This window comes from Thamnophis elegans, chromosome 6 (assembly GCF_009769535.1).
Source record: "Thamnophis elegans isolate rThaEle1 chromosome 6, rThaEle1.pri, whole genome shotgun sequence".
Taxonomy (NCBI): domain Eukaryota; kingdom Metazoa; phylum Chordata; class Lepidosauria; order Squamata; family Colubridae; genus Thamnophis; species Thamnophis elegans.
The window spans coordinates 19,486,303-19,505,078 of record NC_045546.1 but is presented as its reverse complement, the minus strand read 5'-3'; the positions used below and the strand labels follow the sequence as shown (position 1 = coordinate 19,505,078).

General features: G+C 42.3%; 1 protein-coding gene across 3 annotated transcripts in view; it reads left to right on the top strand.

The window, feature by feature from the left end:
- Positions 1 to 6,495: 6,495 nt before the first annotated feature.
- The window catches only part of ARHGAP20 (Rho GTPase activating protein 20), a 101,708-nt gene continuing 89,427 nt past the window's right edge, over positions 6,496 to 18,776 (top strand). For all 3 annotated transcript variants that reach the window (XM_032220073.1, XM_032220074.1, XM_032220071.1), the window contains exon 1: positions 6,496 to 6,812. In XM_032220073.1, the coding sequence (XP_032075964.1) occupies positions 6,714 to 6,812 (99 nt within the window). In that variant the 5' untranslated portion in view covers positions 6,496 to 6,713. The remainder of the gene's footprint in view (positions 6,813 to 18,776) is intronic.

Genomic DNA, 18,776 nt, shown 5'->3' with positions numbered 1-18,776 from the left:
TTTTCATGTGCATTGGATGCGCAACTGATCTATAATCACAAAATTGCAGCCACTATCTTGATTTTATTTTTTTATCACTCTCTGTGAAAGATACTCCTGCGTTCCCAAGTCATCTTTTCCAATACTAAGCAGGTCTGACTTCTTCAATTTTTTCTTCAAGGGACTTAATTTCTATTCCTTTGATCATATATTATGCAACCTGTAAACCTGTTACTTGATCTGTTTCAGTTTCTCTGAACCTTTCTTAAAGTATTGAGCCAAAGAATTGGACAGAATATTTAATTCAGAGACTGATCAAATGAAATGAATCAATTGCTTTTCATGTTTTGGAAATACAACTCATTTTTGGCTACATTATTTGCTGGTTCATATTCCATTTGCAATTATTCTGAGTTCTATTTTGCCAAGTCAGGTATTCCCCATCTTTTGCTATATATTAAATTTTTGCTTTTTAATTAAAGAATTGAAGGTTTCTAAACAAGGGTTTGTCTATAAACAAACCTTGAGTTAGGATAGATTTACACAACACATTAAGCTACTATGCAGTTGGCTAGTTTGTCTCAGTCCATTGTATGGGCCCCAGCCAGTGAAGTTAATTTATGATTCCCTATGTAGGTGAAGCTAACCAAGTACTTTAATTCATTAAGGAAAATTATGAGTTATTAATATATTGCATAAAGCTCATGGAGGAATGAGCAGAATGAACAATATACAGTTCATAGAAAGTGGAAGGTAATAGATTTCACTGCTTCTTCACTGCTACTCTGCACCTGCCTGTAATTAGTGGCTCAAATAATAAACTAGGACTCACAACCTGAATATCTGCCTTTTGTGAAATATACTTTTTTAAATATAGCCATGTTCATTTAACCTTATTTTCTGCATTTGCAGAAATGAACCGATCATGCTAATAGGTTTTGCATAACACCAGAAGTTAAACTATGTGGGCTTGTGATTTGGTATGTTATATGGACATAGTCACAATATCATAGTCAAATTTCATTTAAAATTTGGAACATTGTTATAACTTTACTGATTAGTAATTATTTAAAACTATTTTCCCCTTAGGGAATTGTACTTGGGATAGTTTTGATAGTAGTGAAAAAATAGGAATAAAAACTTCAAAAATATTTCATTGAATGAGCATTAAGTGACAAACTTAAGACCCACCGATTTAAATATAAATGGATAGACAATTCAGTGCACCCTAAATTCAGCTTCCATTCACCCTGGGGTCAACACACAACCATTTGCTCATTTACCATCATCATCATCAAAAAAAAAAAAGACAGAAAATTATTTCTAAATTCTAGATTACTAAAGGCAAATATTATTCAGCAACTTCTGGTATTTTTAATTAATGCATGAAGAGCAAGATATATAATGGGAATAAAGTATCCAGTATTTCTCAAACTTTGTGACTTTTAAGTCATGTGAACTTCAATTCCCAGAATTCCACCATTCTGTCTAGGGAATTCTGGAAGTTGAAATGCACATGTTTTAAACTCACCAAGTTAGAAAACCTCTGGAACTAAGAAACTAATGGTACATTTTCTTTAATTGTTACAATGCTCTAATACAGCTTTACCCAATCTGGATATTTAATTCTTGAAGAGGGACTTTGCAAATATATAAATATATAGAGTTTTCTTATGCTGTTTATGTGTTTATATCTTTGTTACGGTACATCTCACTTTTTACTGACCAAAGTAAAGCTTTACCTAAGACACATTTAGTAATTTAACAAATTAGTATTTTATTCTCAAACTAGTTTTATAATTTAGGCAATTTGTATTCTACCACTTGTAAGGTTTTGTAGTTTGAACCATACTACTTATTTCTATTAATCATTCAAAAATGCCTATGTATTTGAGCCTTGGAATCTTTCCCCCCAGAATTTACAACATACTAATCAATGACTATATGTAATAAAGATAAGTTATTAATTTTAATATTCAACTTTAAATATGAAGACCAGCAATGGCCTTGTTTGTATGGCACCTTAAACCACAGTAACAAGCTTTCTAAATTTTAGTTTGAACCCCTTCCATATGGCTCATTTTCTCGTTCAGTTGCTATGAAAACCCATATAGTTGGGGTTAACTGATTAAATCATAGTAAAATGGGAAGCATTCATGTTTGTTTTAATTTCTTCTCTGCAAAGCCAAGGGCTTCTGAATTCTACACCCATAAGGAGATATTCCCCTTCCCCATGGAAATCAATCATAGTTTCCTTGTTTCAATATCCTCAATCAGAGCAACCTGATACTTGTAATGTACTAATCATTGATTCACTCAATTCCTTTGGGTTAGCAACAGTTTGATCATAGCTGACTACAGCTAATTTGCAGGAAGGATACTGCAAGTGATTCTTAATGTAAATGTTCAAGCCATGAAGGTATGGTCTTCATTTTGTTGTTGCAGAAGGAACTTTGTGTCTCCCTATACTGGCAAAATGAGCAAGCACAGGGTCTTGCAATATCACCAACTTTTGTCACAATTCCTTCCTTTTTACAGTTGACCAGCAAAAATATTTTTCAAACTATTCATGGACTTCTGGCTGGTTTTTGTGATGAAGATTCATAAAGTATCTTGAATCTCTTGTTTTACAATCATTATAACAAACTGGTTGGTGAAACTTTCCTTGCCATAATCACCACAGAAGCAACTTGGGTTTAACCGATAATTGTTATATTCAACCTTTTTTATAACCATGGCAACTTCAACTCCAGCCAGCATGTAGGAGAATTCTGGCAGTTGACATCCATTCATTTTAAAGTTGCCAAGGTTGAGAAGGACATATTTGAGGGATTCTGAAACCCATTCTATACTGATATTCAAAACAAAACCTGAACCTCAGAATTCTATAGTTCTAAGATTATGTAAAGGCACCTTACATCAAATCTTAAATTGTTGAAATAGTTCCCTCAAATCTATTCTTAAGGATTCTACACAATTTTTTTTATAAGTATTGTCTTTTAACTGTTGTTTTATACCTCTTTATTTTTAATCATAGACTGTTCTCTACAAGTTTTTTTGCAAATCCATTAAAATGCAGGAAAAATAAGTACTTGCCAATCAGGGATAGAAACCTATCAGCAAAAGTCTAGGAAAGGAACTGCAATTTCACAAACAGCTGCCAGAAAATGACTTCATTAAAACTTATATTTTAAAGTAAGTAAATTGTGCAGAAAAATTGTAGACAGACAGGTACTGGAGGTTATTTTTTCCCTACATTTTTCAATATTTTTAATTCTGTAGAAGGGATGTGGTCAGGTACAGATTACAATATTTAGGAGTTTAAAAAATAGTAACTTTTATCACTATTTTATGACACACAACCATGTTGGTGGGGAAAAAATTATACATTGCCTTGTTAGTGCTGGATATGCACTTGCATTTAAAATCAGTACAGGACCTATTTTTCCCAACAACAACAAATCAGTGAGATATGTTGGGCTGACACAAAATTTATTAATTATTAATTTCCAAGTTCTAAACTAGAACTAGAGGTACTGTTCCTAGTTCGACACCTTATTAGCAATACCATCTTGACTCTCATGGGTTGTTTTTTTTTTAAAATATCTGGTCATTTTAAAATTATGTAATCCCTTATTTGAGAAACCACTTTGCTGGTTGTTATAAAACACTTGATAAGCAGCATAAATTTGTTTATCACAGTAGAAAATACCATGTACAGTAGAAATTCTGGTCACAATCATAATCCGCTCCATAGTTTTGGTTGCAAACTGATTTGGTTGTGACCCAAACCGCATTTTGAAAATTTAGTGCTTACAAAGAAAAAATGGCGCAGAAGGGGAAATCGGCCGCGAAAAAAACTTTTTTTGGGGGGGGGGAACCCAATTTGGTCGTGGTCAGAAGTGTTTGTGAGCAGAGGTTCTACTATATGTACAAAAAGATTAGGCAGAGCGTGTTAGATGGGCGTCACTTGATTATCCTATTGTCCTAGAATTACAAGTTCAGCATGATATACAGTGTTCTCTTTGATTTCAGAAAAGTTATGTGAAAAAAAATTGAGTTTCTTCCAAGCTGAAAGATAGGATAAAATATAAGAGTAATAGCAAGGAGTACAAAGGTATGCACAAGCTGCTTGCTGTCCTAGTACAAGAGTGTTTAACTTGAAACCTCAGCTAAAATTGCTTTAAAATGAGATCTAATATTCCCTTAAATCAGCAATGAGTTTGAATGCGAGAAAGATAAGACAAACAAGAATATAAACTTGAGATTTCTGGCTCTACTTCTTTTCCTAGTCTCCCACACAGCATTACAGATGTTTCTTATTTTAAAAAAGCATTTTCTCTCTCCTCACAAGTCTTGCAGAGCTTAACAGATGCCCCTCATTTCTGTAATTTTGCAGAATGCAGTATCCCACGGCAAAGTTAACAATCTAGCCAACAATCTTCATACATCAACATAAGCCTCTTTATTTGTTCTAATAGTGTGAATATGGTTTTTTTTTTAAAAAAGATGAAAATGTTAAAACTGAAAGTTCATTCTAATCAATAGTTTTGAAACATTTCAATTAAAAATACCTGGAATGAGACTGTCTATTTTACATACTAACATAGAAATTCTGATTTGTCATTGGTGAAAGGAGCTTTATTTATTCAAATTTGTTATAGCCACCCAAGTTTGACTGACTCATAATTACAATTTATTTAATCATGGTTTATCGAATAAACTACAGTTGGATTTTAAAACAAACCATAGTTTGCAAGCCATAATGGCTAGATTTGCACATCAAACTTTTGTCAGAAAAAAATTGCATTATATGTCTTGTCAATATATTTTTCCATTTTATTTGCTTTGGTGGCAACTTCTTTATTTCACCTTAAATACTCACTGCATTTTTTTGGAGATGCATGATTTCAGGCTATATATTTTGATAAATCTCAAAGCTGTAGGCTAGACAGAAATCATACATATACATGCCACAGACAGGAGCTTGTTTGGCATAGTGGTTAAGGCATCAAGCTAGTAAGCAGGAGACTTTGAAGTGCTAGTTCTACTTTAGATACAAAGCATATACAGGTATCTCACAGAAGAATCACAAACTTGCTAAAGACATTTTGGTCTAGCATGTTGTGTAAATCCATCTAGTTCACAGTTCAATTATGTTGTGAGAAGCAATTTCATAAAGCATTCAAGTCCAGGTAATTTCCATCAAGGTCAAGATGGAGGCTGCAACAGTGATCAGATTTCAACCTTTTTATTTGCATTGTGAAATGGGCAAAAATTCAATTTAATGTTGTGAGCATCATGGACTATTTTGACCATATCCTGGGGACATATACACCCACCCACCCCTTCTAGCCAAACGCTTCCTAGCACCATCAAAGTAATGTTTGTATCAATTCTCCACATTGTAGTAAGCCAAACTATAATGTGGCTGTATTTTAGCTTGTGGACCTGAATCTAAGCCATTCTGCCTCAGGGCTTTAATTCAAAATTAAAATTAGCCGAGGTGCTCCTTTCTTTCAAAGAAAATAGCAGAAAGGAATGGTAGGGAAGTATGGGTTACCGGATATTTGTTCTTTGCATCTCTCCTAAAATGCCAGGCAGAGAAAAAGTAACATTTACAAAAGCTTTGCCTGGAAATACAACTCCAGACCTATGATGTATTATGAGGTCGTATGGATGTGGCAAAGTATTCAATAAATGCTTTGCCTGAAAGCATCTTTTCTCTTGCTCCTATTTTGGACTGGAGCAGATCTGCATTTCCAAGCATTGCTGTACTTGTTTGGAGTTAAGACCCAGTGACCTGAGTTAAACGACCCTCTTAGGAAACCGATACAAGATCTGGCTTGTTCCTAGTTGCCTTCTCCACTTGAGTTTCGCAATCAAGAGTTGCCAACGTTGCAACGAGTTCTTCTCCTTGTGCCCTTAGCCATTTCATTGGGGGTGGGTGGGGTGTCTGACCAAATATGTTTACAGCATTGATCGATTCCAGATGAAACACGGTTGAGGTCCCTTCTCAAATCAATTCGGTACAAGAATATATTAATTTAAAAAACGTGGCCCCTCAGTAGGGAGCGGAGGAGGAAGGGATTATTATGGAAGAGCGGTTGGTTGCTTTAGCAATATTGAGATCCAATGAAGAAATAGGGTTTTTTAAAATATTTTTTTTAAAATTTGCAAAGGGCTTCTTCGATCGCAGCCCAGGAAGTCCAAAGACTCGATAATCAGGGATTAAATATATATATAATAATATGAACATTAAGATATTATCCCTTCGTTTCCTCAGAAATGCAAAAGTCAAACAGACGACCGCGCCCACCCCCCACCTCGGAATTCTGCAGTCTCGTTTGTGGGCGGGGCCAAGGTCGCGATTAAAATAAGAGGCGGGGCTACAAAGCACGCCGGCTGGGCCAGATTCCCCTCCGCAGCAGAAGGGGCGGGGTTTGTGTCTCGGCTTCCATTTCTGGGTGGAGCCTCGGGCAGCCTTGGCCTCGAGGTGGGCGGGGCCAGCCGCGCCGCTGTATGCCGCACTCGCTGTCCTGAATCCGCTGTCGGCGCCCGCAGCAAAAGCTTTTTTGCGCGCTTCCCCGTTGAGCTGCTGCCTTGATTCTCCAATGAGAGCCGGCCGGAGGGGCTCCGAGGAAGACTTCTTCTTATTACCCAGGATCGAAGACCAGCCTGGGATGACCTCAGGCTTCCTTCAGGCTGTTTGAGCAGCGGTCAAAGGGAATCTAATGGAAGCCATGTCCCCGCAACAGGATCACGTCGGCCAGGGGCAATCTTCCTCCCTGACCGCGGGGAATCGCCGCTCCGCCGCGCCGGAGGGCAAAAAGGTGAGAACGCTCTGACGACGACGCCTTCGGTGCAGAATCGCCACCGGGCGGGAGGGAATGGAAAGCCGGCGGCTCCTTTCCCTTAGGCAAACGGGGCGGGGAGGCAGCCTTGCGCGGTTCCCTTCCCTGCCCGATCCTTGCAGGTGGATGAGCCTCCGTTGCTCCTTTCCTCGCAGGTACGGCCAGTTTAATTGCAGCAAGCTTTTCCCACGCCCGGGGTGGTGGTGGTGTTGGTCGTTGTGCAGCCCCCCAGAACCTGAAAAGCCTTGGCGCGCGGGTTGACTTGTTGGAGACCGGCGGAGATTCCCTTCAGGATAAAAGGCTGGCTCTGCGATCTGTTCAAAGGGGAAAGGGTGGCTTTTGTGTGTGGAGGGGGGGATGTTTCCCCAAGGAACGCGGTGGCTCAGTGGCTAAGACGCCGAGCTTGTCCATCAGAAAGGTCGGCGGTTCGAATCCCTAGCGCCGCGTAACGGAATGAGCTCCCGTTACTTGTCCCAGCTTCTGCCAACCTAGCAGTTTGAAAGCATGTAAAAATGCAAGTAGAAAAATAGGGACTACCTTGGTGGGAAGGTAACAGCGCTCTGTGCTTTAGTCATGCCGGCCAGATGAGCACCGCCCCCTAGAGTCGGGAACGACTAGCATATATGTGCGAGGGGAATCTTTACCTTTTTCCTCATGGGGCTGCTCGTGTCTCCCCTCCCTCTTTCCCTTTCTGCCTTCCCTCGGGATTTCTGTCCTCCCCGCTTATTCCCCGGGCTGTTTATCCCCCTTTCCCTGAAAGGAGCCGTTTGCAGGAGGAGGGGAAGGATGAAACGTGAGTACGCGACCCTAAGAAGATCGCCATCGCGGCTCTTGCCCGGGAACCTTTCCCTTATCCTGCTGCCGGGCGTCACCTCGGGGTGGGGAACGCGCTCCGGCCCCGCGGCGCTCCGTTCCTCCTCCGAGGACTTCCAACCGTTGGTCACTGTGAGTCGTGACTAGGAGGAGCTGGCCCGCCCACAGCTGAGCCCCGATCTCCAGCGCGCTTTTGCCCGCAATACGCCGCCTCCTTTCAAAGCATCGGAGGACCCTCCGCGTGGTTGGAAGGGGAGGTGCGTTATTCCCCCCCCCTCCCCACAGCTTCTTTCCAGCGGGCGGGTTTGACTCCCCCTGCCCGGGTGGGTTCGCTTGGCTCGCGGGTGCCTGCACTTGACCAACTAGGGATGGATGGAGTCGAGCGCACTGAGCGAGGATGCGCTCTTGCAGCGGCGCGGGGAGCGCGCTCGTGGCTGACAAATATTACCCTTCTGAGTGGTGTGTGTGTGTGTGTATGTATGTATGCATGTACATACTATGTATGTACTGAGTGGTGTGTGTGTGTATGTATGTATGTATGCATGCATGTATAGGTAGTTAGGTAAGTAGTTAGGTAGATAGGTAGAGTCCCCGGTCCATTAACTTGAAGATGGTTTCATCCCAAGGACCGAGTGCTCTGCTGCTGTTGCCTTTGGAATAACAGGAGCCGTGTCCCCTCTCTGCTTTTTCAGTGGAAGAGACGTAAATCCGAGAAAGGTTGGCACCTCGTTTCGGTTTGAATGGTTTCCTCCCCTGAAAGCGTTCCTGTTGGTGTATCTAATTCTGAGGTGTGTCCCCCCCCCCCTCTAAGCTGCAAGTCCTGGGTAGGAACTTGAATGGTGAGACTTAAACGGGCGGAATTCACACGCATGGGGTGATGCTAATGGGGGAGGCTCCCAGCGCTTTCTATACTTTCCTCCTGCCTTTAAAATAACTTTACATAAGGGAGGCTAGTGTTGATATTCCGCAATTAGATTTCAGGAGAGAAGAAAGGGACTGGGATGAGAACTCTGAGCATAAGGCAACCAATAAGTGTGATACTGTGAGTTATTTGGAGTGTGTGTGTGTGTGTGTGTGTGTTGTGTCTTTTGTACTAGATTCCAACAGCCTGAGGAATTCTAGAGATGTACAAACAGGACATCAGGGATTTTATCTTTTCTTTCTATATTTGTTTTCCCCTGACAGCAGCTAAATTATGACACATGCCCCGCCTGGACCTGCTTTTCAATATTACTTTAGTTAGGAATATATCATTGTTGCATTTCAAAACAGCTTTCTTAGAGTGATGTGTAGAGAACTAACAACATTTTGTAATGTTGAACCATCTGGTTCAGGACTGGCTTGTTTTGGCCAGACTTGCATTCTTCTAAATATTGCATTTTTTCTTTCTCTTTGCCAGTTTGGTCTTGTGGTTAAGGCTCCAAGCTTAGAAACTGGGAAACTGGGAGTTGTAGTTTCCTCTTAGGCATGAAAGCCAGCTGGGTAACTTTGGCCCAGGTACACTCTTTCAGCCCTAACCACCTCACAGGGTTGTCTGCTGAAAAAATAGGAGGACGAAGGAGTATTATGTATGTTTGCCTCACTGAGTTATTTAGGAAATAATAAAGGTGGGATATAAATACATTTTGTGACTACTGGTAATCTTCAATTCCAACTGGATTAATGCCATTCTTGTTCTTGTCTTTCTCTAAACCTTAGGATTCTCCCAAGCTTTCCACAATCTTTTTTTTTTAGATGTGTAGGGCTTGTTTGGACTGTTTAAGGATGCAAACTAGAAGAATGGGTTCCTTCATAATATATATATATATATATATATATATATATATATATCTATCTATCTATCTATCTATCTATCTATCTATCTATCTATCTATCTATCTATCTATCTATCTATCTATCTATCTATCTTAGTTGTTTGTCGTGGCTAGTGGTTCTTACCACTTGGAGCTAGTCATTCTTTTGAATTTTTCCACATTCTTGTATGTATTTTTATCTTGGCATCCAAGACAATGAATGTCTTGTCCCTGTAAGAACCTTAGAGATCAGCTGACTTCTACAGACCTGTGTATTCATTAGTTGCTGCTACCCATTTATTAAATCTGGATGACTTTTTCTCTTCTAGATATAAATAGAAATGGGTCTGAGACCATATCTGTTATACAATCTGTTCTTTTGCCATGTTTATTGATTGCAAAAACCTTTGCAACAATTAGAATGCAGATAAATGAGTTCTTTTTCAAAAGTATTTCCAGTTTGCCAGTTTTATGACTCCAAAGTTGCTTACTCTAGAACAGGGGTAGTCAACCTTTTTATACCTACCGCCCACTTTTGTATTTCTGGTAGTATTAAAATTTTCTAACCGCCCACCAGTTCCACAGTAATGGTGATTTATAAAGTAGGGAAGTAACTTTACTTTATAAAATTTATAAAGCAGAGTTACAGCAAACCCTTACCACCCACCATGAAAGCTGGAACACCAGTGACTACCACTGCTCTAGAAAATGTCGTCTTGAGTTTCTGAGACTTGAGTTCCTGAGACTACAGATGGAGTGTATTGTGAACTCAAGGATGGGTCTAATATGGAGATGGATAGAGCTTTGAGTGATTTACAGTTGTTAGTTGCGAAGTCTCAACCCCATGAACAACGTTCCTCCTGGCCTTCCTGTCCTCTACCATTCTCTGGAGTCCATTTAAGCTGACACTGATTGCTTTAGTGACTCCATTCAGCCACCTCATTCTCTGTTGTCCCCTTCTTCTTTTGCCTTCAATCTTTCCCAGCATTAGGTTCTTCTCCAGTGAGTCCTTTCTTCCCATTAGGTGGCCAAAGTATTTGAGTTTCATCTTCAGGATCTGGCCTTCTAAAGAGCAGTCAGGGTTGATCTCCTCTAGGACTGACCGGTTTGATCATCTTGCAGTGCAAGGGACTCGCAGGAGTCTTCTCCAGCACCTTAGTTCAAAGGCCTCAATTCTTTGGCACTCAACCTTCCTTATGGTCCAACTTTCACTGCAACTGGAAAAGCCATAGCCTTGACTATACATACTTTCATTGTAAGAGTGATGTCTCTGCTCTTTAGTATGTTGTCTAGATTTGCCATAGCTTTCCTCCCCAGGAGCAAGCATCTTTTAATTTCTTGGCTTCAGTCCCCATCTGCGGTGATTTACAGTAGATGGGTAAAATTTCAGATGATTGTATTGCTCCTACAAAAGTAGTAATAATAAACTAAACAGGTGTCCCTGCCATTGATTATACATTTGGTTGCCAAAACAGAATGCTTCTAGTAGAGGTGATGATTCCAGAGACTGCCATTTATCAGAAATGGTGTAGGGTCTTCTGCTTGGGGGGGTGGGGGGTGGATTAGATGACCTACAAGGTCCCTTCCAACTTAATCTGTAAATTTTGCAATTGTATCTTTTTTCCTGTCACAGAGGAGACACCATTTTTCTTTCTCTTTGTTTCTTTCTTTTGAAAAAGAAAAGACCCGTGGACTGGCTTCTGGGATTGAGCACAAATTTTGGGCTGAGCAAGTTCTTAATAATTTAGATTTGCAAGCATGAAACACTGGCGTGCGCTTTGATTCGTAGTATGTCTAGGTATCCTCTGAAAAAGAAAAGAGATTTTCCACACCCTGAGTCTGCCTGCCTCAGTTTAAGAACTAGTTTGAGGCTTCAGTGTCCTCTTAGAAAATTTGAGTGCAGGAATTTTCAGCAGGATTGCTAGAAAAGCAATATAGTACAAGCAAGGATGAGTGAAAAGCTCGAATTGTTATCTGAATTGGTGCCGCAAGATTTTAAAAACAAAAGATGGCAAAATCTAGTAGGAAAAGCAGCATTTGAATTCTACCTCAGGCAAGGAAATTTTGGGTTAAGATGAGGTAACCAATAAAGTAATCCTTGAGGTTGGAAACCATCACTTTAGTAATTAGGATATTCAAAGTGTTAAGATGGTGTAGTGCTTGTACGTTCCTTGTACAAAATTCCTCCCTTTCACTCTTATGTGTGTGGGCTTGCCACAGTGTAAGAAATCTGGCAAAAAAAGAACTGTGATTTATGAGTCAGTGATACATTGGGATCCTGAATACTTCAGCATCTTCTTCCTTCTCCCCAGTTTTTTAAAACTCTGCTCCTGCTAGAGACTATTCCAGAATAAATAGAATGAAGAGTAAAGGAGGAACCAAGCTAAGAAGGAAATCTCCTATTTGCAGGGTTTGCATTAAAATGTCAATAAATCCTGGCCAGCTCATTCTCCTTAGAGAATTAGTACAGCAGGCTGCCAGATGCTTATTGGGATTTTAAAGCTTGCCTGGGTTATTATAGAGCACATCATAAATATTTCCAGTCCCAATCACGTTGGGAGGAGAAAAATGGGAACACCATATATGTAGTTGCTCTCTTGGATGTCAGCCCTCAAGCCCAATGTGAGACTGGTGCACAAATAAACAGCTCACTGGAGTCAAGGACACTGAGCATCTGAAATGTTCTGCAGTTTGGCATTCAATCGAATGTTTCATTTCAACAAGAAATCATTTCAGTTTATCCTCACAGGAATAAATGCGTTGGTCTGTTGCACTGGGAGATAGAAGCGTTCAGGTCATCCAAAAAGCTAAACAAATTTCCTGGAGGATAAGGTTTTCAGTTTTCACGGCCACCAGAGTGTCATGAATAACAAGACCCCTTCCTATTGGGGTGTGTAAGGTAAAGGTTCCCCTCGAACATATGTGCTAGTTTTTCCTGATCTAGGGGGCGGTGCTCATCTCCATTTCAAAGCCGAAGAGCCAGCACTGTCCGAAGACGTCTCCGAGGTCATGTGGCCGGCATGACTAAACGCCGAAGGTGCATGGAACGCTGTTCCCTTCCCACCAAAGTGGTCCCTATTTTTCTACTTGCATTTTTACATGCTTTCTAACTGCTGGGTTGGCAGAAGCTGGAACAAGTAATGGGAGCTTACTCCATTATGTGGCGCTAGGGATTCAAACCACTGAACTGCCAACCTTTCTGATTGACAAGCTCAGTGTCTTAGCCACTGAGCCTCTGCGTCCCTGGAGTGTGTAAATCTCACTAAATTAGCTTCTGCAAATGCATAAGGAAGATGGCACAGTAAATATTCTGAGATGATTTGTCCAGCTGCATATAGACCATGGATGTCAACTCGGGGTGTCGTACTGCCGTCACGTGATGTTTTGTGACATTTCCCCCCTTCGCGAAGCTGGGGTAGGTGTGGCCTGTGCATGATCCATCCAGCCCACGGGTCACCAGTTTGTCACCCCTTTATACAGGTGGTTCTTAACTTACAACCATCCATTTAGCGACCACTTGAAGTTACAACGGTGTTAAGAAAAATGACTTATGACAACTTTTCACACTGCGATCGTTGCAGCATTCCCACAGCCATGTGATCAAAATTGGGGTGCTTGGCAATTAACATGCACCGTCCCGATATCCATGTGATCACCGTTTTTAACCTTCCCAGCCAGCTTCCAACAAACAGAGCCAGGGGGAAGCCAGAATCATTAATAACCCCATGATCCACGTAACAAATATAGGGATTCCCTTAATATTTGTGGCAAAAAAGGTTGTAAAATGGAACAAAATTCACTTAATTGCCTTAGCAATGGAAAGTTTGGACTCAATTGTGGTCATAAGTCAAAGACTACATTTTATACGGGTTTTTGTGTAAAACACTACTTCCGGGAAAACTCTCCAAAGTTCTTGAGAACATTTTATTTATTGATTAAAGATGCGGTATTTGTAAAGTCTGCATAATGTGCAGAAGAACTGAATGTATGACTCATTGGGGTGATGGATATGAGAGGTGTGTGATATTGATTGAAGTGTTGGAGTAGGAATAGATAGATCCAGATTGTAATCGAATTTCAGCCACAGAAGTTTAAGTGACTTTATACCAGTTGCCCTCTCTCAGTCCAAACTTTTTAATATTTTAATTTTGTTTTACCAAATGTCATACTGATTTTCAGCAATAAAAGCAAATCCCCAAAGAGAAATACAGAATATTTGCTTTCTCCCATCCTGTTGTCCTCTAGAGCAGGGGTGTCAAACTTGATTTCATTGAGGGCCATATCAGGGTTGTGTTTGACTTTGGGGGGGCTGGAGTGGGTGGGGCCAGGTGTGGGTGTGGCTAGCTCGACATCACTCGTGTGACATCACCTATGGTGGCCCAAGCGCTCGGCCAGCGAAAACGGGCTCCCGATCTCCAGTTTCGGCTGCAACAGCCTCCTGCAGCCTGCAAAAACAGAGCTCGGGTGGACAGCTTGTGTCCCCCTGGGTCCTGTTTCCTTCCACAACGGCATCCTAAAACCCTCTGCCAGCAAAAATGGAGCTCCATGTGGCCCGCCCGTTCTCCATTTTCGCTGGTAGAGGCACCGTGGACCAGTCCTTTGCTGTTTCCAGGGTAGCCCTGCAGGCCAGATCTAAGCACCCCGTGGGCTGGATACGGCCCCCGGGCCTTGAGTTTTAACACCTCTGCTCTAGAGGTTCTCTTCTCATACAGTAATCCACTGACTAGCATATTAGTTGTGTTGGGTTAAATTAAGGGAAGAATTATTGTTTGTACTGGTTTTCTTCAACTTTGTGTTTTTCAAAGATACCATACTGTACTTTTCAGAAATGTAGGAATGCTGGCTGCAAACTCCGTGATTCTTGTGCAAATCAGCCAATTGTGAAATAGTTTGAGTAGGATAAGTAATAAATCATGATTTATTTGCATTGCGAATCGACAGTAGCTGGATTCACGCACCAAGTCGAAGCCAAAAATACATGTTAAGTAAGATGCAGTTGTATGAACAAGGTATGAACAGAACAAAGTCCTCTGGTAGCATTTCTGTATGTGTGTTTTGTAAGTTGCATAGCAGGCAGAAGTTCAAAAGGTGAATAAAAGTTTAATACAACAACAGATTATTATCTTAAGAGCTGCATGAATTTCTGCTTCTCTTGTATTGGGAGACCTGCCAGAAAAGCTACTTGTGAACATTGCTCTTGGTATGACAGGCTGTTCCTGTTCATAAATCATTTTTTTTACATGAAACTATTGAAGTTAAGAACTCTTTATTATAAAATGCTCTGCCTTTGGGTGTCTAGCTCTTGCATCAAGTGACTGTTGGACGCCTTGAAGTTCGTATATCGAGCCTTTGCATACTGAATTGTCACATTACAGAACTTCTTACGGGACCTGGGATTCAAGCTGTTTTCAGTTGTATTAATATAGTTCCTTAAGGAATGTTACCCCAGCTTTCTACGTAGATTATGTGAATGCTGGGGGGAAAAATCAGTGAGTGTGTCACCCTGACTTTAAAGTTGCAGAGTTAAATGTAAGCTCTGTTGAACTTAGAAGGTCTTACATGGGTTTGTTAGGAAGCTAAAAATGATTCCAAAAGAAAGGGTGAATTTAGAGCTAGTCCCTGCAGTCCAGGGGTGGGTTTCAACCAGTTCGCGGCGGTCTCTGCGAACCGGTTGGTCGCCGAACCCGGAAGTAAGTAACTTCCGGGAACGGCAAAGCCCCCCCCCGCGCCCGCGCGCGCCTGCGCCCGCTCCTTACCCGGTTTTGATGAATTCTGCGCTTCCATGCATGCGCAGGACGCATACAGCGCCTGCACGATCCTCCAGGAGCAGCTGGAGCATCGCACAGACGCTAGTATGCATGCATGTGCCACGCGCGGGCACGCGCGCACCACACGCGTGTGCGAGGACGCCGCCAGCCTCGTTCCAACCGAACCGGTTGGAACGGGGCGAGAAACCCACCCCTGCCGCAGTCCCTTGAATTTGTGGATGTCTTGAACTATTTAAAACATTTTTATCACTGTTTTTGTTATTCTGACATCGTATGATCATATCTGTCTGAAACTATCAGGTAATATATTATTGCTAAACATTGGTGTCTGATAATCTCCATCTGGGGATTGTAGGCGCTTTAGTCCAACACATCTAAAGTCCCTTGAGTTGGGATTGGAGGAAGCTGCTTCCAATAAATATTGTTTTTAAAATAATTGTTATGAATTTGCTTCTTCATTTTACCAGGTCTGGAGACAACTTAAAATGTAACCTGAAATTATCACAGACCTTAGCCGAACTTAATTTGAATGGCTACAAATTTTCTCCATCAGCCAATGTCTAAATATCAACTTGATGGCTTCGAAATTGTCACTTCTTATTCAGATTCTGCATTTGCCTTGATAAAGGGTTTGAGAGAATTTGGAGACCTGGATCCTTTGTTATCATGTTTTTCTTGGCTTAATAATGCTAATATCGTGTGTAGATTTTGAGCGATGGTGAGGATGGTTTTGTGCAGAGGTGACATTCACTTACCTTCCCTACCGGTTCGCAGATGTGAGCGTGTGCGCTCGCTTTACTCGCACATGCCTTGTCTGTGCATGCGCACCACCACCTGCTCACGCGCAGTCCACGTGCATTACTCGGGGTGGGCAGAGCCTCCCGCAGCCACTGCTACCGGTTCTCCCGAACCAGAGAGAACCGGCGGAATACCACCTATGATTTTGTGGCCCCATCTTCCATCTTGCTAACATCTTTTGGGGAAAGTGGTTTACAACCAAATTTAGCTCCAATTTCTGTTGCTAAGATCAAGACAGATGTTAAATGAATCACTGCAGTTGTTAAGTTTGCAACATGGTTGTTAACTGAACCTGACTTCCCCATTGACTTTGTTGGTCAGAAGGTTGCAAAAGGTGATCACATGACCCCAGGACACTGCAACTGTTATAAGTACATGCCAGTTGCCAAGCGTCCGAATTTTGATCATGTAACCACAGGGAAACTGCAATGGTCATTTGAAAAATAGTTATAAGTCCCTTTTTTAAAGTGCTGTTTGACTTCAAACAGTCACTAAGCAAATGGTTGTAAGTCGAGGAACACCTGTATGCAGAGTATGGAAAAGGGAGTAAGGTAAAATAAGCAAAGGAATTAAAGCATGAATAAAGAAAAAAAGACAGGAGGTATAGTTACAGAACCCACATTCCCAACTCAAAAACCTCTATTCTTACTGCAACTATTTTTGCTGTAATAAATAACTGAAGGGACATCACACACCCTTATTTTACTCCCTGCTGTATGCTGAACCAATTACTAAGCAGTCAGATCAGTCTTAGGCATTAAATGGAATGTTTAGATTTATAGCATTTGTTTCCGTTCCCTTCATCATATCACTATCATTTCCATATACTTTTCTGAAATAATTCCTGCATTTCCTTTCATTTGAATTTCAACCCAAGCTGTTTCGTTTCTTCAATTTAATTCCAGACAGTCTGCAGGATGCGCCTTATTTAGCCCTCTTAACCTATTGTACTGAGAGAGAGAGAGAGAGAGAGAGGGAGAGAGAGAGAGAGAGAGGGAGAGAGAGAGAGAATATAAATCAGCTAGTATGTTTGTGTGCGTGTGTACACACACACGCGCGCGTGCACGCGCGCGCGCACACACACACACACACACACACACACACACACTGATAACCCGGCATTGCCTGGTTATGTGTAGACCAGTGGTGGGTTTCAAAATTTTTTAGAACCTATCTGTAAGTGTGGCCTGTTTTGTGGGAGTGGCTTGGTGGTCATGTGACCGGGTGGGCGTGGCCAATTTGGAAAATGTGGTGAAACTCACTTAACGACTCTCTTGCTTAGCAACCAAAATGTTGGGCTCAATTGTGGTCATAAGTTCTATTTCTCTTTCTTTCTTTCTTTCTTTCTTTCTTTCTTTCTTTCTTTCTTTCTTTCTTTCTTTCTTTCTTTCATCTCTCTCTCTCCCACTTTCCCTTCCTTCCTTCCTTCCTTCCTTTCTCTCTCTTTCTCTTTCTGTCTCTCTGTCTCTGTCTCTCTCTCTCTCTCTCTCTCTCTCTCACACACACACACACACACTGTGGTCACATTGTTGAGTGTTCCAATCACATTTGAAACACTCAACAACTGGCCTGCATTTATGGTTTTTTGCAGCATTCTGCAGTCTTAGGACCAAAATATATGGTTAAAAGTTCCTGGCAGCGGCTCTTTTCCTTGGGAGGCTCCACAGAACATCCCAAGAACGATACCACCACATCTGCCCTCTTCAGAAACAGGTCCTCTTCAGAAGGACGAGGCCCTGCTGGTCCCCCTCACGTTCCTCATCTTCCGGCTGCTGCCCCATGCCATGGAAAACATAGGCACGCGCACACTCTGCACAATTACAGCCCCAGAGACTCTCGAAGGGAAGCCAGAGGCAGTGGGGCAGCCGGGTCCCTCACCCTCAGAGGGAGGAAGGGCCAGTTGGGAGAGGGGCTTTGGTCCTGCTGCCGAGGCGGACGGGGCTTTACTGTTCCACGGCAAAGATCCCATCCCTCATCCAGAGCCTTTGTAATGGCAGGAACTTGTTCTCACTCACCTGGGCTTCTGAAGAGGCTTCCCTCTCCGGAGCTGTAATTGTGCAAGGTGTACGTGCACCTATGTTTTCCATGGTGTGGAGCCGTGGTGGGAAGACAAAGAACGCAAGGGGAACCAGCGGGGCCTTGTCCTTCTGAAGAGGACCTGTTGCCAAAAAGGGCAGATGTGGTGGCATCGGTCTTGGGAGTCCCCCAGGGAAAAACGCCATGGAGGATAGCGTTTTAACCAGGCAGCTGTCAGAGAGAAAAGGACAGCGTGGGCCGTGAGCTTCTGCAACAGCTGAATTCTCGCCTCCTGTTCCTTCTTCGGCTGCTGCACAAGCCCACGTGGCATGCGCTGCCGTCTTCTCTCTGACAGCCGCCTTGTTTCCAATGGACGGGTGGGGAATGCATGCGTTTTCCTCCCTCTGCATGGATTTCCCACTCCCTATTGGTAACGAGATGGCTGTTGGCGGGGCAAGCATGATGCAAGCAAGCAGTGACTGGGCCGGCAGGGGAGCGAGCAAGGGAGCAGGCCATGGGAGGGAGCGTTCCGGTACACTGCCTCCAGAAGAACGGGTACCAGCTAAATTTGATGAACGGATATGCATGTACCGGGGCATACCCCCTGAAACCCACCCTTGGGTTGAAGCATTTGTCTGACTAGGGACCACTGAGAGGGACCTTTCTTCCCTCTACTCCCATGCCCATCATCCATGCCCTCTCCTTTCCCCTTTCCATGTGCTCCTCTTTCCCGCCCTGTCTATGATTCTGGCACT